The following is a 24,572-nucleotide window of genomic DNA, read 5'->3' on the forward strand; positions in this document are numbered from 1 at the left end:
GGCATCAAGCAAACTGTACTTGACTCACACTTGCAAGCTCATCAAAGAGAACACTTGAAATTAAGCACCCTCTCACACACACACGTAGGAACGCTTCAAATGAGTCATTTAGATTCTAGTCCACGTGTGACTCCTCCAGAACAGAGGGCCTCCTCAAATCCTCGCTTTCATCGGGATCCGCTACATCTCCAGAGGAAAGAGGGTGTCTCTCTCTCGGGTTTGAAGGGGTTTAGAGCGCCATTGATTTCTCCTTCCTTTCTGTTCTCAGCTATGGTCAGGGATTGGGGGGATTGATGTTTGAAGTACGGGTTATGTTTCTCACTGTAAAAGAAAGACGGTTCCCCTACTACTTGACATTGTAAATCCCTAATGCAGTTTGCAGAAGGAAACTGTTCCTGGTTACACCTGTCAAACTTTCCCTTTAAGTTGCTGACTGGAAAGTGACAGATGGGGCGAGAAAAGGGATTTGAAACTGCTCATGCACGCACGCACACACGCTCCCAGCTGGCAATAGGGGGCAACACCTTATGTTTGCTTATTACCCACAATTCCACAGCAGTCACAGAGGCTTAGGCCATGAGGGGGGGCTAACATCTCAGGAGGTGGCTGGTGATTTCACTTAGTTCAGGTAAAGGTCACTTCCCCAATAAAACCAATGTTGAGAGCAGGCGTAAGGAGTTGCCTAATTTTTTTTTTTTTCTTAGAATGACGTTCCAAACGTGATTTATTTGATGTAAACAAATAAAGCCTTACCCTGTCGCCCTTGATGCCCATATCTCCCTTGAAGCCGAGGAAGCCATCTTCTCCCTGGCGAGAAAGTGAAGGAGGAAAAGAGGTGAGGATGCAATAAAGGATGAAGAATGGAACAATACAGATGTTGAAACCATTTGTGTGGTATTAATACCCAGAACACACTCAAAAGGCGAGCACACACACACACACACACACGCACAGATGCAGAGTCTTGGCAAGATCCCCTGTTGCCATAGAAACTCTTGATCGCCTTTTTTTTCCCTCTGTTCCGTACCAGCATCAGTTTAACAGGATTTCATTGAGATCATCATTAGCATGAAATATTCCATATAATTCATACAAATACTACAATTTCCATGATGTTTACAGTCTCTTCCTTTCACGCCAGACACTTTCTCAGCAAATAAGTCCGAGCTCTCTTACCTTTCCACCCTTGTGTCCTTTAAGACCGCGAACACCGTCCGCTCCCTGTGATGCAAGAACACACAGATGTTACAGGCCGATCGCTAATTGTCAGTTCTCTTCAAACGTGTCAAACAAGGGTGTTATGGAGGGAACACAATGCAATGGGTTCATTAAAAATGTCTACAGATTAGAGAGTGACTGTAAATGCATTTCAAATCCTCACAACTACTTTTTTTCTTTGACCAGTCGTCTCATCTTCCCCCGAGGGAGCAGACACTTCAGACTTCAGCCATGTAGGTGGGGGACTTTTAGCAAGAAGTCAAACCTCTTGTGTGATCCCCTCTCTCAGCTTTAATGACTGGATCAGTCACACCCTCTTGCCAAGATTTTATTTGATGGGATTTCTTTCGTCTTGGTTTTATCGGCTGTGCGCCTTTGAGCCGTCGTCAGCCCCTGTGACTAACCTTACGTGAGCAAAGTGATGTAAGATCTGAAAAGATGACTCTCCTGTCCTAATCTATTCATTACAGAGATCGTTTTCATGTCTCTGTAACTAAAGCAGAGGCTATTCTATTCCAGACCGTTCCTAGAAGCTAGGCAGCTAAGGCTTTCATTCTGTTAAACTACAGCTTTTTTTTACAAAATAACACTTAATTGCTGGAAAGACCTTGGAAATAATAACATTTGAATGAGATAATGGGCAACTATTAGCCCATAATAGTTGTTAATTGCAGGGTACCCCCAACCCAATGATATCAAAAATGGATTTATTATTGGTCGATAATCATCTCACCTTCACGCCTCGGGGCCCAGGATAACCGATGGGTCCTTGAGGGCCAGCAGGGCCCTGGAGAGATAGATGTTTAGCGAGAGCTTGTAGCACGCACACAATTACAGTACACACACAGTGCTAATGCTATCTACATTTATGCAAAATGTCTTATGCAAATGTGTGTATAAACTAGGACAAAGGGAGAGGAAAGAAACCTAGAAAAGCTTGAATAAATTCAGAAAAATAACTAATGTAATCTTTAAAAGTAAGAAAGGCAGAGAAAGAAATAAAGCTCACCAGGTGTCCTTTCTCTCCAGAAGGCCCCTCCTTTCCAGGGTGACCCTGTGAATTATTAAGCGAAACATTATTGAATCTCATCTCAGGATAATTACCACCATAAATACTACAACACCCACCTATAACTGAGGGATTAAGTTGTAAAACTATGGGAGGATGTATCAATGTGGAAAATTGCAATAAGAGCCTTTAGAGTTCAATCTCATTTGGGCTTTTTAGCCTTAATGCACAAGTAATATCGAGGCACTACCGGCTATTACTGGGCTCTAAAAGCCAAGACTGCCGTTTTGGGACTTCACAATACATTACATACGAACCGTACACATGAGTGTATGCAGACACAAAATTCAGATGACGCAAAACACGAGAAAATGTATTGCATTCTCGTGAGACGAAGGAGCTCTGCAAGGCCTCTGATGGGCTTTTAGTGATGTGAGAGAGGATGGAGAAGGTAATAGATATGAGGGAGGACAGAGATGAGGGGCAAGGAGGGAACATTGAGATTGAGAGAGAGAGAGAATATTGCGGTTGATGGAGGAGGCAACACGTGGATGAATAAAAATAAGAGTGTGTCAATGGCGGAGAGCTATTTCTAATCCAAAAAGCCATTAAAGGTGCGCTCTCCTCCATCTCTAATTCCTCTTTTTCACCAAACCCCTTGTATTCTACACCGACTATCTGACTTTTTTCTTTCCGCTACAGTTATTCATATTTAATTTCACTGTCTCTTAGGTGACGCCTGGGGCCTTCTAAGACACCCGGCCCTGCCATTAGCGCAGGTGTCTTCTGTGGCCGTCTGTGCAAAGATGTGTGTGGGCGGGTTGTTCAACCGTTACACAGCTGTGTGAATGTGTTGTCTCATACATATGTTTCGGACAAATAATCATCTCAGTGTGTCGTTATTAAACGTTGAAATTCCATGTACTGCTTTGAAAGTGTTGTTCTTCACAGTTATGAGAAATTATACTTTACAAATGATCATTTGCATACATTTCTTTAGATGTGTGTGGTATGTATGTACTCACCGGTGGACCGTCAGCTCCTGGCATTCCCGGCAAGCCTGGCTTCCCTGTAGGACCCTAGACAGAAGACAAGATGTGAGGACAGAAAAGACATCACTGAGTTAAGACAGCACGTAGCAATCAGAAGTTAAAGGTATCATACAAGTCTTGCTAACAGCTCTGTCAGGCTGTACTTACACACTGTGTTGTATTGAGCTTAATGCTAACGTCTGCATGCTAACTTCTACTTCTTCAAACCAACGTTTTATATAATAAACAATCTATTCGTAATTTGATTATATTTGTGCTTCATCAAATATGACAGCCTTCTAGTATTTCATTTATAAATGAGGAGAAACATAATATATACATTATTCATTCTCACACTGTTCAACAACAAACTGGATATAAACAGGCAAATTGGATTTAGCTGAAATTGGATTAAAATGTATCAGGATTAAAATCTGTCTACTCGGCACTATTTGTGTCCTGCGTTGGGGATGGGGAGCCGTTTGCATAATAGTGTGATAAGCATTTGGAGCTGAATAAGAGCAACTTGGCTTTCAGCTCATGCAAATTAATAAGACAACTTCCAGCAATTTTACAGATTTCGGGGTCTGCGTTTATTAACATTTTATCAAGCTGGCAGGTTTTTCTTTTCCTGTGGAGTTGCAGAAAACGACATGTTACACAGTTACATTGTAACACGGCGATCATGTGATATCTTACCTTATCTCCTGGCGGTCCGATGGCTCCTTGGGGCCCCGCGAGTCCCTGTGGAGAGGATAGAAAATGCTCAGAACAATTTATTTGATGGATGAGAGAAAATCAAACGTCGGACAACCTGTTCATCACTGACCTGGGTACCTGGGTTTCCTTGCTGTCCAGGAGGTCCTGGCTCTCCTTGAGGTCCCTGAAGAAAAACAAAAGTTAATTTTAGAAATCTCATTTAAATACTTTAAATTATTTAGTTGATTAAAACCTCCCTGATAAAGGGAAGAGAAATCCGTCTCTCCATAAGGTCCATTAAAGACGAAATGCTTCCCTCAACCCATATAAATCAGAAGCTGTCCAACAGTGCATCACTGCATTATTACATTCTTATACCTACAGAGGCACACAGCACAATATCTTGCTCGGGACACACACACACATACGCACCGCACACATTCTCACACCTACTGTCCTAACGACAGAAAGTGCTGAACGACAAACACGAGCACACGTTCACTCTCAGATAACTGCCAATCAATTACATGGCCCTGGTCCAAGAGTCTGGGAGAGCTGTTGATCTTCCATTTCTACCTAGTTGGAACATTCCCAACAGAACAGACTTCAGCCAGGTATTCTCTCATTACGGTCAGGCGCTACAAGAAATTGACCTGGAACGATACAACCGGCGGTGGTTTGACTGCTCAAATGGACCTAAACACAGCTGGTCTATTCTTCGTTATCTGTTAAGTATCCTCTGATTGTACTGGTGTGTGTGTGTGTGAGGAGGAGTGTTCAACCCATGTTGTGGGGACATAAATCAGATTACACAGTCACATTGTGGGGACTCGCCTTTTATTTTGGGACAAAATGGGGACAATTGCACTTCCCGAAATTGCCCGTCCTTTGGTTTAATTTGGGAAATGATACGGAACATTTTAATCAATTCCAGCTTCACTTACTATGTTTCCTTTGGGTCCAGAGTGGCCATCCGTTCCAGTAACGCCCTACAGCATTGGAGATGAACACAATGTTGAGCACACACAAAGGACGGCCAGCACATCTGTAATACACTGAAAAGGGTTAGTATTTCGGCGATACTTTTAGCTTTCTTTTGCGTTTTTTTGAGGGTATGATTTATTGTATGTGATATCTCTACTTCCTGCACAGGGATATCAGTGCAAAATAAGCCACTTGATTGATGCGCACTGTCCACGTTAAATTAAATCAATTGAAACAGTATTTACATTCAGTTTTAGCTTTGCTGTAGACATTTGTCTGAAACGCTGAAGTTTAACTCAATAACGCATGCTACTCTGCGTGTATGCTGTCTGAAATATATTGAGTTAGATTTCCCTGAGGGTGTTGTTTGCTGTGGGTTTTGTTTTGTGAGATGGTAAAATAAAAAAAACATGATTCTGCTCACTAAACAGTCAATCTAATGAACCAGCATGGATATGAAAAGGTGAGAGGAGGGTACGGGGACTCACAGGGGGTCCTGAAGGTCCCTGAGGTCCTTTTGGACCCAGCAAACCACGGGGCCCCTAGGGAGGAAAAAAAACAGGAGGGAAATGAGATTGAGAAAGATATCACACCTGTGAAAGGCTTGATGAATTATTAAACACTCAGGTATTAAAATGATACTTCTGGAGACAACCTGACGCCCCAAATGTCCTTGAGGATATTCTACCAAGTCACATTGTGATGGAAAGCTGAAAACCCTTTTTTTTCCTCTCTCTTTACTATACATTAATTCCCCACAGCTATGCCTGTCAAACATTGCTTTGAATAACTGTGCTTTGCCTCATAGCTACAGTTACCTAACGAGACCTGTTGTCACGTCATTGTGAATGCAAACCAATGTAGCACACCCTGGTGGAGAAAATAAGTCACAACAGCAGCTATCAAGTGCTTTCTGTTGGTTTCTCTTTCCCCGTCTTTCTCCTCCTCCGCGGGGAATATCCTGCCTGTGAGAGTGGGAGGCTATTATAACAAGCTTGATGTGAGCTGCCTGCATTTCTCACCTCCAAAGCTCCTCTTGTACAGATGAAACGCCAGCAAAGCCTCATCAACATTCACTTTCCAGCAATATAACGCTGAGAGAAACCTCAATTTATGTGAATATGAACAGCGGCTGCAGTATGCAGATGATGTATCAGATCCCTTGATTGTTCGGCAACACAATGACACGATGAGCTCTATCGACTCAACTCAAAACTCAGAATCTCTCGGTGTAAGATCGAATGGTAATACGTGGGATCACTCACTGGTTCACCGGGAAGTCCCCTGGGCCCGATCTCTCCATCATCTCCCTGGGAAAGAGAGAGATAACGGGTCAGAGTGTGGATCAGACAGAAAATGTGTGTGTTTGTGTGCGATATGAGAGAGATAATGGGAAGGCACGGAGAAAAAGCCCGGGAAAGAGGGGATCAGGTTGCATCAGCTGTGGATAATGAGGATGGTGAGGGAGATTAAAGGCAGATAGAGGTGTGCAGAGATAAAAAGGAAAAATATTAAGTGGAGTGGTAAGTAAAAATTCTGGGGCCGACAGAAGAAGGTGACTTTGGTAAGAGGAAGACATAATCTATCTGACTTCCTGCAGCATAACAATAACGACTAAGGGGTGGGGAACATCAGACACAAGCGTACACATGCTGCTTCTTTGAAATGAAAACAGAAAAAAGAGAGGCGTGAAATTGTGATTTTTCTGTTACCCTTTCTCCATCCTCTCCAGGACCACCAGGAGGTCCAGACGGGCCAGATTCACCCTATAACAACAACACATTGAGATGTAACAGTGGCACGCGTCAAAACAATACACGCACGTTACAAAAACACACTTTTCATAGCAACCACAAAAGAACTTACTCTGTGTCCTTTCTCACCGGGAAGTCCGGCCAGTCCATCAAACCCTCTGTCTCCCTGAAGAGCAAAGGAAAATCAGGCGGCGTACCTCTCGTACAAGCTTCAAAAACAGGCTTTTACACTGGTATTATGAAACATGGCGCATTGAAATGTATTATGAATGTGGTGGGCAAGGTACCTTGGTTCCAGACTGTCCCGGCATGCCCCTGGCACCGTCGGCTCCAGAACGACCCTGTAAAAATGAACACAGTTACGTAACATGACTGTTAACACACAGCCTTGTGAATATACTATGAAGACTAGAATATCTAAATCTAAAGCACGACCAAATGTCTATCAGCAAGTCTGTTACACTTACCCTTCTGCCAGGCTTTCCGGAGGGTCCAAGGGTACCCAAAGGTCCACGTGGTCCCTGAAACGAAAACACTTCGATTAAAACTCAACTTTTTTAAAACACACTTTACATTTGCATCTTGGAATAATCATACTAAAACAAGAAACACTGCATACCACATTGATATTAAAGGGTTGCAAAGATAATGAGTTTGAACTAAACCAATACGACAATATTTTAACAATTAATATTAATAGGTTAACATATTTTCAGATGGGGTTTGCTTTGACTTAGTTCTTTCTGTTTTTCAGAAATATATATATATATATATATATATATATATATATATATATATAAATAAAAACATCTCTTACCTGAGGACCTGCCTCTCCAGACTCTCCCTTCAGTCCCGATACACCGGGAGGACCCTGAGAGGAAAGAAAATAAAAGTTTTAATGGACACTAAACCAATACAAGTCTTCAACTCAGCTACAAACTGTTTGTATTATAACTGTTGATTCTTTTTTTTTTTTACACAAGATTTCTATTGATATTTAGTCTGTGTCTGTCGTAAGGTGCTTTGAAATACGTACCAGAGGGCCGGATCTGCCAGTCAAACCCATTGGACCTGAAGGGCCACGCATAGCCAGCTGAACACAGGAGGGAAAGAATATGCAATAAGAGGAAACAATATATATATATTTGTGTATATATATATTGAAGAATGTATAACATTGAAGGCTGCTGTACATGTAGCTGATGTATGATTAAATATAACATGGATGTAAAACCATTTGCATGTGTGTGTGTGTGTGTGTGTGCGCTGTAAGTGGATTTGTGTTTGTTCATGAGTTCTGTGTGTGAAATTGTACATGAATTATGCATGCTTGTGAACAACGGCGGGGTAATAAAATGTAACAATGAAATAAAGAAAATGAATGACGATAATAGAGGAGTACCAATGATGTGTACAGATACAAAGAGACACGTGTAAAAAACAAATGGATTCATGCAATTATGGCAAAACAACACAATTTACAACACAATAAGAAATGGTTAGACTTAACAGGAGAAGCAAATTTGCTAAATGGAGAAAAAAAACAACCATGCATTTCTATAATATTGACTACTGCAGTGTGTTTATGTGTGAACTGTTACCCTAGCCTGCTGCATGATGGCTTGCATCTGGGCCTCCTGTGCTGACACAGCAGGTCCCTTCTGACCAGAGTCGCCTCCAGCGCTGAATCTGAACTATGGAGGGAATCACAGATTGGTGACACTATCGCTGCAGCAAAGTTGATACCAGCACACCGGAGGCACTGGCAAAAGTAATAGCTGAGAAAAATGCAAAATGGCCATTGCAGCAACATGAATATTTGATTTGAACCTATTCCCAACAATGTCTTAAATATTTTTTTTAATACAGCATTCCCATCTTGAAACTCTGCAGCAGATGTTGAGCTAAGCATCTGCCTCCGGCTGTCAAACCAGCACCATCAGACGTTGCCTCTGCAGGCCTTGAGCTTCGAATTCTACTGGCATCTGGTGGTGATATGCCAGCATTGCACCATAGGTGGATATCCAGGACTGTGGTGCAACGCAGGTTTGTTTGGGCCAAGCATTGGATTACAGAGCACAGTCCTCGGGAGGCTGACTTGTCGGTTGGTTTACAGACGCGGAGCAACCCAACAGTGAAATACTGTGCAGGATTTCACCATCACAGAAACGTTGTTACCAAGAAGCAAAATACAAAGTTGATTCAGAACATCAGGGATGAGTCAGAGCCGCTGCAGCTCACCCACAATGAACCACATACATCCAGAACTTTTCACAAGCATTGTGCAAATCTCACATCTCCTTCTTCTAACTCTATTTGCTGAGTTTGATTAAATATTGGCCCTTCCCTTTGCTATCTTAGCCACAATCTAATACATGCAGCTATTTATTTTTTTGTGTTTCCTTCCTGCCTCTGTGAGCCTTTTAGTCTTCTCTCTCTCTCTCTCTCTTTATCTTCTTTCCTTCTCCAATATGCAATTCTTTACCGACATTCCTGTGCATCATCGAACCTTGAACAAAATGTTCCGCAACATCAAATTGTCGACAAGAGAGGCCAGGGGAAGAGAAAAGCACTGCGATGGGAACTACACCGACTCATGGTAGAGCATGCAGAGCACGGAAAATAAAGAGAAGATGCATCTCTACTCACTGGACCATTTAAGCAAAGATATAGTGTTAGAAAAACGCAATTCAACCCTGTTATGTTGATGCCGCAATTTTTAACAGTGAGCCATAGAGTCCTCTGGTGAGAGGAGGGCGAAACAACAATGCATGTTTCCCATTAGCCCAGGAGCTCAGAGATCAGATTTCAAGCTGCGCCGCTTTCTGCCAGTGGATACACCAGAACGACTTGGGTTCCTGTCCAGACAGAGCTTGCCTCATGGCTCACCCAGACAAGCTCTGTGGACCCCCGAAAACCACAACCTCACATCTGTACAACTAATCAGATCCAACAGCAGCCGTATCAGACATCTTGCAAGTAACAAGGGGAAGAAAAGTCAGAAAGGTAGACAGCGCAGGAAGCTGATAGCGCGTCTGTGTAACTGCAATGGTTGAAAGCCATTAGATGCAGCTGGAGCTACAGAGAGAACTGCACTGCTTTGCTTCCTGTCTGCAGCTAGACGACTTCCTGGAAGGACACGTGATGGGACATCTCAAATGTTGGCGAAAGAATGTGGCGCTAGTTCAAACTATGTCGGGAGAGAAAGCCCTTACATAATGCAGATTTGAGTTGATGGAGTAAAAACTACTGAGTGAGCACTACAAGTGATAGAGAAGGAGGCGCTCCAAGTTACTGAACGGACCACAAGGGGCTGCTAAAGCACATATTTACATATCAAAAATGGTTTCAAAAGGAAACCCCCTTCATTCCACTCCACTGTGAACCACATGTCAGAGTTATTGATACCACAGAGAAGGAGGCATCGTACTTGGCTTTAAACAAGGCTGAACATGGACGTAAAAGCCACATGGAAAATGTTTTCGTGCTTTAATTGTCGGTAAACATGTAAACGTGAAAACATGATAATTGTACTTACAGGCAGCATCAGCACCGTTCCAGGGCTTCCTGGCAGACCATCAGCACCGGGAAGACCAGAACGACCCGGAGGTCCCTTTCATGGAAAATAACACAAACACGAGCACACACACGGGGACAGAAATATGGTTAGTTTCTGTATTCCAAGAGCTTTGAAAATCTGTGTGACATGTACAGTTTGAAACACACCCTCTCTCCAGAATCTCCAGCACTGCCTGGTGGGCCAGAAGAACCTGGGGGTCCGGGGAGACCCTAAGTTAAGCAAAAGATCTCATTTTACACACATCATACACGCATAATGCATCACAAAGAAACAGTCATATTTGCTCGACTAAAAAGTTCTCGCCTTTATCTTGCAAAGTGGTCACACATGGGAGAAAGGAATGCATGAGGCAATATGGGACAGCTTGTTGAGTAGTAAATCCAGAGCGAGGCGCTCTTTGTTTGTCTATAGCTCAACGCTTGCATGGCCGGCCTCTGTGGGACTCCATCGGCAGGGTGTCAAGAGCAACGGTGTCTGAAAGAATCGTCCTCGATAAATAATTAAGTTCTTCAACATCTGGGCAAGTCCATATCTCTTCGGGGGAACTGTTTTGGCCGCTCCCTTTGCATTACAAATCAGGCAGCCGGGGGGGATTTTCACAGCAAAGCACTAAAACTTTTTTTTTTTTCTTATCCACAGGACGTAGCATGCACGGACTAGACGACTGGGTAAACCGTTATCAGCTTTTATATATAGAACAGAGACGATACAGAATAAGGAAATAAAGAGGGAGAGACTTACTGTTGGCCCTTCAGGCCCAGGCGGACCCTCCACTAACATTCCCTGAAACACACAAGCACAGATATCACCACAAGAGTCGATCTCACATATCTGTGCACAACGATCTCTCAGCGTGCAGACGCACCCGCAGGCATATTCTTTGTTCATTAACACAGGGCTTTGGTTCAAGGAGGTAAGTGTACATGAGTACATGTCCCGACACACCTGCCTATCAACTTTCCACATCTCAAAGTCCTTGCTAATTTAGCATTTAGCTATGCTTGCAATTCATTATTTTATGGAGAAAAGCAGGGTGAGCGTCTGCAGAGCCAGAAAGACAAAGATGCCCCGAGGTGCTCTCATACCTGGACAAGCCAAGGGGATTACTAATGAAATGAAAGTGATAATTATCGGATAAAATATTTGCTCATGAATGCGATAAAAAGCCAGTTTATATATATGCCTCTATGCTTCGACATATATTCAACAAAGTCATTGAAGGGTATTTCTGCCAAATATCCCCATAGCTAAAAACAGAGAGTCACCTCGGTTCTGTGTGGAACGACTCACAGATGCATCATTGCAGCTCTTTGGGCCCCAGAGATATTTTTTTGTTTGGTTGCTCTTGTGGTAACATTTAAACTTTTTTTTTTGGTATGAAGACAGAAACCCGCACATTATCATAACTCATTTGAAGTTTGTGGTGTTTTCCATCAAACCCCGAGCTGTACTCGCTCAACGTTTTTCATCATAAAATCACTGCAATTGATCTTTGACAGTCCCCAGGTTATCCCCGTGTCTCGCCTGCAGTGTGTGTGTGTGTGATGGGAAGAGCTGCTAGACCTTGGGGGGGAAAAAGTGTGTGTGTGTGTGTTTTTTTTGTGTGATAACCCGCTTTGTGCGTGTTTACAAGAGGAAACTACACGCTGGGTGGTGATGTGAACACAAATGCGGTCCACGAATATGCTTAGACTCACACATAATACACAAGCGGTCATCTAAGGAAGTGGACTTAAGACACACACACACACACATATAAACATGAAGATACTCAGTCACAGAGCGATGTATACTTAGTGGAGCTCAGTGACATTTGTTTGAAGCGAAACAGCTGTAGCTGTGTGAGAGATATAAATTCCGTCTGTGTCTGTATGTGCCTTTGCAAAGAAATCAAAGGAGTTGTCGTCACCTGTAAATACTGTGTGTGTATCTGAATAAAGGTTGGATGTATTTACTCTGTTTGTGTAAGCTTAGTTTTTTGGCAGAGAGGCTAGAAAAGGCTTTCTTGCTCCCTTTTGTTCCTCTTCTATCCCTTCCCTCCCTCCATCTCCCCGTGTTTACACACTACCCACACTGTGTTTAGAGATTACTGACAATCCCTGCATGTCCGTTCTCCAAATGTTTAGCTGTTAGGTCTGATGACCAGAAGGAGCGAGGCCTTGCTTTAGGACACTGTGAGAAAGGGCCCTGAGGCCATAGGATTCTCATTCAGAAGTGAGAGGTTAATTGTGTTTGGATGTGGATCATACATGTGTACTGGCAAATATAAACATCCGCGCACACACCCGTGTGCACACAAGAGCACGCGGGCCTACATCTGTTGCTGAAGTATGTTGTTCAAATAGTGATACTCACAGGCTCAATAACAGCAGGCTCTCCCTTCTGTCCCTTTTCGCCACGAGCTCCGTCGACCTGCACACCAAACACACAGACATAATCAGCCAACCCTCCTCTTCAACACCATCAACATCCTCATCTTATAGGCCATGTCTTTTGCCAGTATGTCCTTCCAATGTTTTTCACCTGATCAAAATACGGATCGGTCTGAGCAGGCAGCTTTTTGTCTTCGTATTCCAGGTCCAGGTCCCCATAGTCCCCATAGATATCTAGTCCGTCATAGTCGGTGAGGGGCTCCTCCTTGAACCCGTGCTCCATATCTGTGTCGTCGCCCTCGCCTTCCACGCCCAGGCCTGTTCCGGTGGCGATGGATCCCCCTGCTCCGGTGCCGGCGCTGGCCGATCCCCCTCTAGTGGTGGAAGATCCTCCTACGGACACAGAGCCATCTCCGGCAGAGCCGCCCCCGATGGTGATGGTAGAACTGCTGCTGCTGCTACCTCCACCTCCAAGGTGGACTGTACCGCTGCTGCCTCCTCCACCACTGACGTGAACCGTACTGCTGCTGCCGCCTCCACCTCCGAGGTGGATTGTACTGCTGCTGCTGCTGCCGCCTCCACCTCCGAGGTGGATTGTACTGCTGCTGCTGCCGCCGCCGCCGCCTCCACCTCCAAGGTGGATTGTACTGCTGCTGCCGCCGCCGCCTCCACCTCCAAGGTGGACTGTACTGCTGCTGCCGCCGCCTCCACCACTGACATGAACTGAACTGCTGCTGCCTCCACCTCCGAGGTGGACTGTACTGCTGCTGCTGCTGCCACCGCCCAAACCAGTGGTAGATTTGCCGTCCAAGTCATAATCGTATTCATTGCCGTATTCATCGTAGGAACTTCCTACCTATAAAAACACAATTATAGTCAATTAAGTGTAACTTCCTGTGTAAACCAATAACATACAAGAAAAAAATATGACTTTGCATTGCGGAGCTATTAAAACGTACACTAAGCGGACTCGAGTTCCAACTCGAGGATTATTTTCATAATAGATAAATCTGCACATTAGAATTGAAATAGTTTGCTCTGCAAAACGTTAGAAAATACAGAGAAATGCTGTTTCTCAAATTCCTAAAGCCCAAGGTGACGTCTTTAAATGTTTTGCCCGACTGTCCAAAACCCAAAGACATCGCCTGTTCTATCACATATGAAGAGGAAGGAATTAAAAAAATGACTTTTATTAATCAATCATCAAAATAGCTGCGATTTATTTTCTGTTAAATCAACTTATCATTCTGTCGTGAACGAAAACTTCAACGTTGGAGATTTTTCTGACATTATTTATCTCTTCATCCATTGGCTTTGCTTCCCCCATGTGGATTGGTAGATTATAACATGAGAATGGGCCCGAAGAAGCCCCTGCTTATGTCTCCCACACATAATTACAGGCAGGTACTTGCACAGAGTATGTAACTAAGTAAAGAACAGGACTTCAAATGTTTTTATCAGATCATCAATACACCCGTTAGACCTACCGGTCCAAAACAAACAACAATTAAGTGAGGATGTCAGTGTAATTAACGTCAACGTACTGATGTGTTATTGGCGGTGATGGTTATCGAAGATCCTCCTCCACTGGTGATGACCTTTCTCTCGATTCCAGCCCCTGTGCCCAAGTCGATCTTTCCGCCTGCACCCAGATCCAGCTCACCCCCGCCGCCAATGCTGGTGCTGGTGATGGTGACACGTCGAGAGGTGTCCCCGTCGGGTGACGCCGTGGACTCTTCGTAGTAGCCGTCGTAGTTACCGTAGGCGTCATAGCCCTCGTAAGGACTGGTCTCCTCTCCGTAGGTGTCTTCTCCGCCGGTGGCGGTACCCGAAGAGCTCGCCGAGGAGCTGGAGGATGTGCCAGAGGATGAGCTGGATGAGCTGGTCAATACTTTGCCGCCGATGGCACCAGCACCCCTCAAAACCTCCTCCACTGTGGTGACCACTCTGTCTCCATCGATCACCTGTAAGGCACAGACAACATATGGTTTACTTTGGCGCATTTGTATGATTGTATTTGCATTTCTACGCGACGTATGTTTGTGGCAAAACACTTCTTGGTAGACTACCTTGACTTCTTCTGCGGCTGTCTCAGTATTAGATGTTGACTCCAAAGGCTTGCCATCCACGTCCTCATAGTAAGGGTATTCATAATAGTAGTTGTCCTCCTCTGTGTTCTGAAGGAGAGAAACATGACACTCACAATGAGCGGGAGTGTGGACTGAGAGAGAAAAAATAACTATCTATTTTAAAAAAAAAACATGATTTCCAAACATGATCCACTACTCTGTTTGCCGCTGGGTCTGGCTGATATATGTGCGACAGACTGGCCATCGATCAGCTGCACACAGGAATGCCTTCTACTCGCGGAAACCTCATGCTGCATCTCCCTGTTGCAACTTGTTACGACTGAATGACAAATGACTTTTTCCAGGGGCTTCCCTAATGAATCTGTCACACATCTTTAGCAAAAAAAAACAGGTCAAGTTTTTGTGTACCTTGCAGGCATACTGACAGGCCCCGGGGCAAGGAAAATATCAAGAGGAAGGACTTCCTGTCCCTATTTGAACACTTCTCTGACACACCTTTATTCAGCATGCAGTGTGCTGGTATTCAGTGCAGCAAATGGCGTGGTGCAGGGAAGCAGGCTTAGGCAGGCACCACATCATTCCTGAACATTATTAACTAACTGCATAGCCTGATAACCCTGTTCTTTCCCAGTCAGCACTTTCCTCTGGCAGAGTGCAGTTTTCTTGGATAAGCCAAGAGGCTCTTTTCAGCACAGGATCCAACCGAGATCTGATTTAAGCATTACAGGCAATCATGGAATAAGGGAAATGAACTTCCTTGAGTAAGCCATGAGAACACTCTTGCTGGTTTCTACAATGTCCTGTATGCAAAAATCCACCAGAATTGCTCTAGTTACGGGCAATGTAATGGTCTTATGTTTGCAAAGCCGCACTGTGAGCTCTGAGTTTCAAGGGACATCATTTTAAAGACAGGTGTTGTTACTCACATATTCATCCGTGTTGGGGTCCTGGTTCTGAGGCTGGTCGGGCGCAGGCACCTCACAATCAGGGCTGTAGTGCTCACAGTAGTCATAGGCAGCACGATGGTCTGCTACAATCATTAGCTGCTGGATGTCTCCCTGGAAACCGCAAGAAACAAGAAGTCATGAGATCCCGCTGGACACAGCTACAGGTCATGCATGACAATAAACAAGCAAACAATCGGAGACGTCGGTCTCACACTCTGTGACCCATGGGGGAAAATGAAGACATACAAACAAATAGAGATGAGGGAGAACATCTGCGTGCATTATTATCACATGCAGGACAGGCAGTCCTGAAACTAGGTCAAGTCAGGGGAATCTAAGGCTGACAGGATGATGAAGAACTTTGTCCGGGGTCCAACGGTGTTGTTTTGCATCAGAGTTGAGTACCGGAGTGTGAGACAAAAAGCTTACAGCAAACAGAGCGGAGTTACACGAGAACATGGAACAACTGACTTCATGTCGCTGCGGACGATGTCACAAACAAAAACACACACAACCGCAGGCTCACACACACACACAGAGTGAGTATTCAACCAGATGATAGATAGATGTATCGATCGAAACACAAACCATGCCCCAGAACTGAGGACATTTCGCCTTTGAGCCGATTGTGTAAGATGAATGGATCAACTTAACGAGTGCGACATGGTGAACATGAGCAGACCTGCAGCTGCGGGAGCCATTTGACTTAAAGGAGTGTGTGCATATTACACCTTATGTTGAGGTGAAGTGGGGTGGAACAGTAGCAGGAGTGAGAGATTTAAAGGAAGAGAGGAAGAGGAAGGAACAGAGATTGATAGAAAAAGAGCAAGAGAGAACAAGAGGGAAAAGTGAAAAGGCTCAGAAGGATCCCCGGGCTACATAGGGAGCTGGGTGTGTGTGTTTGCCACATGTTTCTGAACAGCATGCATATATGGCAGCGAAACACTGTATTGCATCTATCCAAACATGTCCTAATCAAATGCAGTGATGTCATTCAACATCAATCAAATACAACGTTAACTTAGCTGAAACAAATATCTTTTTTTGGGGGGGGGGGGGGGTGTATGAGAGTGAAGTGACGCAACTATGGGAACGAAGCGCCACAGAGGATGAAATGTTTTTAATTATGTCCAATTGCAGAAAATCTGAAACCCCTTAACATATCTTTCCAGCTGGATTGCATTTGTGGTCTAACCAGCGACAGTTCACCGAGGAGCACCGATCCCACTCCCCGGCTCTGATCTTTTAATAACTCTTGCACAACACTACACGAGATGATGTTTCTTGCTCACGTCCACGGCTCATGCTATCAGTGGGGTTTATGGTGGACGCGAGAAAAAACAAATCCCAAAACCTCCTCCAGCGCAGAAAGACTGGAGTGGCCATTACACAACTCTCCCAGCTATGAACTCGGGAGCTCCCAGGAAACTTTCAAATGGCTAACCTCTGAGCCTCTGAGCCTCTGACCCTTTTGTCCAAAGTCGGATTCTGTAAGGAGCCTTTACTTGGTATCAGTTTCTGTTTCTCCCTTATCCTGGCACGACTGCGTGCAACAGCTGCGCTGAAAGGGGATGATGGGAATTCAGTGTTTGAAATGAGGTCACATTCAATAAGGAATAAGCCCTCTGTACAACAAAACAGCCCCGCAGTCTGGAGCATTGCAACTGCTTTCCTATTCATCTGCCATTCTACTGCTTTCCTTTTTCATTTCTTCCACACTCCTTTTCTCCGTCTTTGCAAAGCGGTCAAAGATTTGCCAGGGCAGATCCTGACCACAAATGGTTTGATCCCAATTGTACCAGGATGAGATAATCAATCACACACCTAAGCATTTAATGAGAACATCTTCGCAGCGCAGAGAGCACCGTGGCAGAATGTTTTTAATGATGTGTGACGCGTACACAGAGAACGAGAGAGGCGTCTGCATGCCTCGAGAGAAACGTGTGCTGTTGTAAGGATCTTATTGAGGCTGGAAAAGCTGATGGCTGCTTTTGATTGTGCTAACTCTATCGCCAAAGGCGTATGAGAGGGAAGAAAAGGATGAAAAGAAGCTGGACAGGGAATGTGGACCTGAGCTGTGCTTATTCGTTTTGGACCATTCAGCACGAACAGTTCCAGCCGTCTGAAGTTGCATTCTGTTAAAAGTTGAGTGCTATAAAAAGGGAGGTTAGGCACTGAGAACTGCACAAAACCAAATGCAGATGAATAGGCAAAGAAACATTTTTTTCATTTGGCCAAAAGAAAGAAAGAATGGCCAAAAGCAAAGCAGCCATCTCAGAGACAGCCTCACTTGTAGTTGTTAGTGTGGGTGAAGCTCTGACTACTCAGCATCCTACATTTCCCATAATGCAGCTTCATAGCATCCCATCATTAGGCCCTCCCTGACTTGCAAATGTAGACGTTTATCAGCCTGTTTATGACGCAAACCTTCTATTATAAACTATCTATTATATATCTCTGATGACTTAAAGATAGAAACTCTAAGAACACATAATACAAATCTTTTATCCCTGAGTAGCAGATGGATTGATGTGAAAAAAGGGCCCAATTATAAGACCGAAAGCCCACTTTTTCAGATTTTGATCAGATATAAACAATGATGGTAAACTTAACTGCAACTACAGTATATGTAAAAAGGTCTGTATTCACAACAAAGACGTTGCTTGCTTCTTTTGTTTCCGTCCTCCCTCTTTACACATAAATGATTTCTGCGTTGATATAAAAAGACATACAGTACGTTCGTTCCCATGAACCCGCACACCTTCACAGTAAAACCATTGTCAACGTCTGGACCCACTTACGCTGGTTGCGATTTCCTTTCCTCGAACCGGAGCTGCTCTTTTCACACCACACGTCGCTCCACAGATTCCGGTGCCAAACTTTATATAAGCTGCTGTTTAATAGATGTAGGGAAGCAGTCAATATGCTAAAATGCTCTCCAGCTGGATGCCAATCCCAAGTTTCTCATTTAGTATTCTGCCACCGAATGGTAAACTCAGTCCAGCAACCCATTTAAGCAAGAGATATTTACTTCATTACTGTATATGGGGGCTACTTCTCTATATTTTGATGACAGGAAACTGCACTGCAACAACTCTATGCGCAGAGTCAGGGATTCTGAATTTGATAACGGCGCTTAGTTAAACCCAACACTTGAAAAAAGAGCAGGACATTATAACTTACTGCTCACTGCAAGTCATGATGCGTGACATGAACGCAGACCGAAATATATGTCAAATGATTAATGTACGGCAACAAATGGAGACACAGACACACAGCGAACCGCCAATCCCACACCCAAACAGAGCACACCAAAGGGAGAAAAAAACCTGGAATTATACAATCACACCCAAACCCCTGAGGGAACCATAAAAGACATGCAATCAGCTTTCATATTTGAGAGGGGACAGCAACGTGTTTCACTCTGGAGCATCATGTGGCACATCAGAGTGGTGCTTAAGGCAGAAATTTCAGACAATAACAGGGTTGCTGCTGTCAGCATCTCCCTGGACTCAGCTGAAATATGACTCTTCTCCAGGCCAATGCTCTGGTGGAAAAGCCATTGCCTGTGGCTGTGAGCAACAGTCGATCTCACTTCACATACTTTGTCCTCGAGATACTGTTGGAAGACACTCGCAGGCACACACGAAACACGCACACCAATCCATAAGTGAGCTGCAGTTTCCGAGATTACAGGAGCGGAACAAAGACCGATCAATAACACTAAAAAGCGTCAATCTATTATTTTTCTGTATGTTATTTACTCAAATGTCACATCAACTTTTTTGGCTTTCATTCCCGGACCTCACCCAGTTCGGCCCACACACATGAATCTGGATGTTCTGGTCTTGTCCAGGTGAGGGCAGGAGAGTGCTCTAGTGAGCATTAAGCCAAACATTTGTCTCCATCTGAACTTGACCCACATGATCATGCAGGCTGGATCGAGTTCATTGTAATCCATCTTCTGAATTAAACATCACGACACAATGGACAGCTAATGAGTGGGGTAAATTATTTTAACCCGAGCGGCTAAAAACTCTCCTCCTCTCTTTCTTATACATATTTTAAGCATAAGGTGAGGGGGAGCCTGAAAAGGCCTAATTTCATTAGCGTAAGGTGATGTCAGGCCCCCTGCTGATCAGACAGCACAAATCAATGCTCATTATTTCTGCATATCCTCTGGGACATCCGGCACAACAGCTTACAGGAAAAAAAAGTCTAGTTTTTCGTCATTTTTCTGGATTATATGTCAGCAAAGAAAAATTGGGCAGGAGGGCCCCACAGGGCAAGGATAAGACTCTGGGAGGTCTGAGCTCTGGCAGCATTTTAAGGTGAGCTACTTTCACAACATATTTACTCAGTCACCCCTGAGCTCTGAGCCAGGCCATGGTCCCTCTGCCAGCCCACACCGGCACACTCGCAGTCCCAGCGCCTGGGCATACTCCAATCGGACCACGAAAACCAAATAAAACATCGCAGAGGTCAGCCCGCCGCACAGAGGCCATAAATCAGCATGGATTGGACACACACACACACACACACACACGAAAATGCACATGGGCACATAAACAAACTAGCTGTATGATGCGTTTAAGTACATGCATGCAGACATACGTGTTTCAAAACACGCACATGCCTACAGAGAACTTTCACTTCCAACAAATTTACAGAACTTTACCAGACATGAGGTACGTTTTCACCCACATACCCTTTCCCCTCCAGACTGTAGCTCAATCCCAAAACTCAGAGCAGCTGCCAAGAGCAACAGGCCCGTCTGCCACCCCACTTATCCACCGCACAGCACCTTAACCAATCCCTCACCTCCATGCCCCTGTCCTGTTTTTTTGGATCCCATCTGGGCCTCTCCATCATTTCAATCCTCAGCGTCTCCCAGCCCCCATCACACTCCCTTCTGCATAAGATTTTAATTCCACGTCTCTGAGGACTACGGGCAGCCATATTCACATTTCCTGTTCATTTGGGGTGGTGGGAAACCGGAGCGGGCTCGCCTCATCTAACAGACGTAGATTCTGACTGTTTGGCTTGGCCATTTGCTGAAATCTACATAAAAAAAAAAAAAGTGCTGAGGGTACACTTCAGGGCTTGCTGACACAGTAAAAGAATAACAGAGGGAATAAGGGGGCGAAAGACAAACATCTGACATGAGTTAGGGAAATTCTCTTAATTATCATGGTGGAAACTCCATCTTCCCTGGGGCTACTGAAGTCTACGTCCTATTCCTCAGACTGAAATGTATGGAGGTAGTGTGTTCTGACAGTGAAGCATAACTTATACCTTGGACAAGATAATGCAAACATGAGTACAGCAATGTACACACATAGGGATTTGAATTTGGATGCTTTGGAAAAGCTTTTTGGATGTTTTAAGGAATAGAGTTGGACTCCAAAACTACCCCACAGCATACCATTCAGAAGTGGTATTATGGCTACAGTTTTACAAAGTGCTATACACTATTACTATTTACACTACAAATTGTCCATTGTCCAATCCATTATCATTTGGATAATAACATCTGGATTACTGTATGTCTAAAACCAGCTGGGACAGATTGCAGTTCCCAGCTTCTCCACTGACATGATTTTCTTTTAGTAGGAAAACTGTTCGACCCTTAAAAACATACACATTTGCACTCGACACTGCAGAAAAATACACTACACTATCTTCAAGCTTTTCACACTAAGGGAGCTGTTAGAAAGCTTTCACGCTGGCACAATCCGGGCACATTCCAAAGTGGGCTATCCCCGATTTTAGCCCAGGGCTTGCTGGCCCTACTCCAGTGCAGGGTTAGCATCGAGTTTGCTGGGTTATCCCCCTTGAAATCGACTAAACACCGGGCTAAAAGTTGCCAGCGTGAAACGGAGCTAAAGTTAACAGTGGAATTGTTTGATATTCTAGAATGTAAACCGGTGTCCCGTGTTAGAAAAGGACATTTAACCCAGTGCTAGTAAAAGTGCCGTGTGAATAGTATAGCCCTGGGCTTAGGTTAACCATGGGTTAACAATGCACGTGTGAAAAGGGGATAATTTAGCCCAGGGTCAACTCTTAGACCTGGGCCCTAGGTTGTATGAAAATCAACCATGTTTGGGGGGTCCTAAGTGTCTGACAATGCTGTCAAGAACTAATTTGTGGCCCCACCTCTGAATAGGGATGCATCAATGCATCCTGAACAATTTTTCATGAAGACCCAAGCAGGGCATAACATGTTCAGGGCGCCTCTAATGGAGGTCAATAAGAGAAACCAATATCCATCTGTTAACCATCCATCAGAGAGGCAATGTACACCGATTCAAAAGCGTTACTAGAGCTACTGAGTGTAGCTAATCACAAATAATAAAACAGAAGCCCGATCAGACCTGGAAACATCAGTACCTCAGACATCGGGCCAAAATGGGCTTAAATAGGATTCTGAATTCGGAACATCTTCTGCAAATATAGAAAGTGGTGTCAAATCTGTAAAACAGTCACGATGTAAATCAGGTGAGCCTCCGCATATGAATACGTCTATGCCTTAGATGACGAAAACATGTGAACTCTATATAAGGGGCGCTGACTTAATGGCAGGAAAACTGAAGAAAAGTCATTGGGTAAAGATGAGGAAACAGGATGTGTACAACTCAGGATGTGTACAAGCCATTATAATACTAAAGCTCTTAACAAGCATCGAATGTGTTTTTTTACTACTTTTTCCTGGCTCTGATTGCACCACGTGAGCCACACAACCCTCTTCATCCCAGTCCTATTAAAGGCCTCCCATCTGATGCGGTTCTCCCCTCCCACTCTTATCATATTCGCCTTAAACTCCCCCACACATTCCATCTCTGATCCTTTATGTCATTATATCTTTACCTCAATCCTCCTCTCTCTGAAGCACATCACGCTTTCCTACCTATCCTCCCCAACCTATCACCACATGCACTTCTTCCACCACCCACCCCCCCTTGTTCAGAACATCAGTCTGGGACAGCCTATCAGCGGATACCAAGGAAACCTCTGGATGATGTCATGTGGTATGGTTGCTGTTCCAAGACTGACATCAGCGGGAAGAGAGCTCCTCATTCTTTCCAGAGTGTGACCCAAAGGTTTTGGCTCCACTACCCGAACCCACTGCTGCAGCTTCCCCACTCCTCTCAATCCTGAACATCTTGTTCTTCTGATCTAGGCTCGTCTGCTCCAACTCTCGCTGAATTGATGTGTCTCCGTGACAAAAAAACTGCACTATATGATCGCTCCGCATTCATACTGGACTTTCGCTCTGCTCGGACTGCAACAATGGAGGCCGGACAACAACTGCTGTGTTCGCGCAGCTCCACCTCGGGCCACTTCGATTCACTCGAGGTCCCCTGGGGTCCCCCTCTGAGCGAGGCCAAGTGGTCAATCTGTCCCGTTTGTGTTCCCCTCAAATCAACCGCAGCCATTTATTTCACTCGACGCTACTTAGGACCGAGGGATGGACATTAAATTATCTGTTTGTTCTTGGCACACTCGGGGAAACAACAGTGAACATGGAAAGCAAGGAACACACTCTGCAGACAGGCCCTAAATTCTGAACAACAGAGATTAAACTACACATGTTTTCAACATCCATAACCCTACGGTCATGGAGAAAAACCACATCACTAAAAGTCACTAGCTGGACTTCTTAATGACTGATTTGAATGTTTACATTACAGTCATTACCAAGGAGTAATTACTATTTCCTTTAAAACAGATGAGCATCGATTACCAAGTAAAATACCCGTCTTCTTATATAATCGTCACCTTAGTTAACTTCACAGTCTTTACTGGCACACGCTACAGTACTCTTAAACAAGCAACACAGAAAAGAAAAGAACATGATGGTACTTATAGAGGGTAGACGCTTTCTCTGTGACCACAATAACCATGTCAGAAACCAAACCACAAACCACCTCTGCATACAGTGAGTACACCAAGTACGCCTCCTGACTGCTGTATGTAAAGAAAAGGCCCAGGCTCCTCTACACCATTCAGTGTAAATTTAAAGATTATATGTACATCCTCAAGTCTCTTTATGCAAATATATGTTTGGATTTTATGATTCTTAATCTATTTAATCAAAAAACATTGATTTTCTCTCTCTTTTTAAAGGGAAATTCTTTGTTAGTGGTCATCTATTGGGCTTCTAAAGGAAAACTTGGAATAAATCACAGAGGTTTTTTTATTTTGTGGGTGTTTTCATGCTCTTGGTGGTAACCGACTCTGGCAAAAGTCAACACAGGATCAGACTAAACTACAGAGGGGAGAAGGGAGTAAGAGGAGGAAAGGAGCGCAGCCTGAGCATAATTTGGAAACTATGTGGCATATTTTCCAGCCTGTCCCGTCTCCCAACTGGCGGACGCACAGCGGGAGGGCTTTAAACATCTCACACTAAATATCTGTCTGTTCCCACGGTAACCAGTGGACTGTTACCGCTGCTCTGATTTGCTGGGTAGGATGTAAATTGTTCCAGTATCTTTTTCAATCTCATGACGAGTGTGCTACGGGCAATAATGAAATTACAGCAGTAGTACGACTGTGCCGGATAAATGCAGTCATCCTGTTGGCAACTGGAGGGATTTACGAGTGGCCATTAGGCTTAGGCTAGCTGTAACACACACACACTAACACACACACACACACACACACACACACACACCAAACACTTCTGTATTCATGCCTCATTAAATAGTTCTAGTCAACAATTTCAATAGAATGTGAACACAATCCGTGCAACATAAAACAGTGGTTCACTCATGAACCACGTCTAACCCTGTTGTGTATATAATTACATACAGTACAGTAGCCTACATACTGTAATTAATGGTTTTGACTGAGGGGAAGAAAAGTTTTAGTTTTGTACCCCATCATAT

General features: G+C 44.2%; 1 protein-coding gene across 3 annotated transcripts in view; it reads right to left on the reverse strand.

Annotated features, from left to right (window-relative positions):
• The window catches only part of col5a1 (procollagen, type V, alpha 1), a 69,500-nt gene that overhangs the window by 21,497 nt on the left and 23,431 nt on the right, over window positions 1–24,572 (reverse strand). For 2 of the 3 annotated variants that reach the window (XM_079179367.1, XM_079179366.1), the window contains exons 5-29: window positions 15,664–15,795; window positions 14,717–14,824; window positions 14,192–14,611; window positions 12,799–13,503; window positions 12,631–12,687; window positions 11,017–11,058; window positions 10,422–10,484; window positions 10,234–10,308; window positions 8,297–8,389; window positions 7,732–7,788; window positions 7,513–7,566; window positions 7,163–7,216; window positions 6,983–7,036; window positions 6,808–6,861; window positions 6,654–6,707; window positions 6,207–6,251; window positions 5,430–5,483; window positions 4,902–4,946; window positions 4,088–4,141; window positions 3,958–4,002; window positions 3,253–3,306; window positions 2,228–2,272; window positions 1,952–2,005; window positions 1,177–1,221; window positions 754–807 (exon numbers count right to left, since the gene is read on the reverse strand). In XM_079179367.1, the coding sequence (XP_079035493.1) occupies window positions 754–807; window positions 1,177–1,221; window positions 1,952–2,005; window positions 2,228–2,272; window positions 3,253–3,306; window positions 3,958–4,002; window positions 4,088–4,141; window positions 4,902–4,946; window positions 5,430–5,483; window positions 6,207–6,251; window positions 6,654–6,707; window positions 6,808–6,861; window positions 6,983–7,036; window positions 7,163–7,216; window positions 7,513–7,566; window positions 7,732–7,788; window positions 8,297–8,389; window positions 10,234–10,308; window positions 10,422–10,484; window positions 11,017–11,058; window positions 12,631–12,687; window positions 12,799–13,503; window positions 14,192–14,611; window positions 14,717–14,824; window positions 15,664–15,795 (2,517 nt within the window). The remainder of the gene's footprint in view (window positions 1–753; window positions 808–1,176; window positions 1,222–1,951; window positions 2,006–2,227; window positions 2,273–3,252; window positions 3,307–3,957; window positions 4,003–4,087; window positions 4,142–4,901; window positions 4,947–5,429; window positions 5,484–6,206; window positions 6,252–6,653; window positions 6,708–6,807; window positions 6,862–6,982; window positions 7,037–7,162; window positions 7,217–7,512; window positions 7,567–7,731; window positions 7,789–8,296; window positions 8,390–10,233; window positions 10,309–10,421; window positions 10,485–11,016; window positions 11,059–12,630; window positions 12,688–12,798; window positions 13,504–14,191; window positions 14,612–14,716; window positions 14,825–15,663; window positions 15,796–24,572) is intronic. The other variant, XM_079179368.1, reaches the window with a different exon arrangement.

This window comes from Pholis gunnellus, assembly GCF_910591455.1.
Source record: "Pholis gunnellus genome assembly, chromosome: 18".
In the NCBI taxonomy this organism is placed as follows: domain Eukaryota; kingdom Metazoa; phylum Chordata; class Actinopteri; order Perciformes; family Pholidae; genus Pholis; species Pholis gunnellus.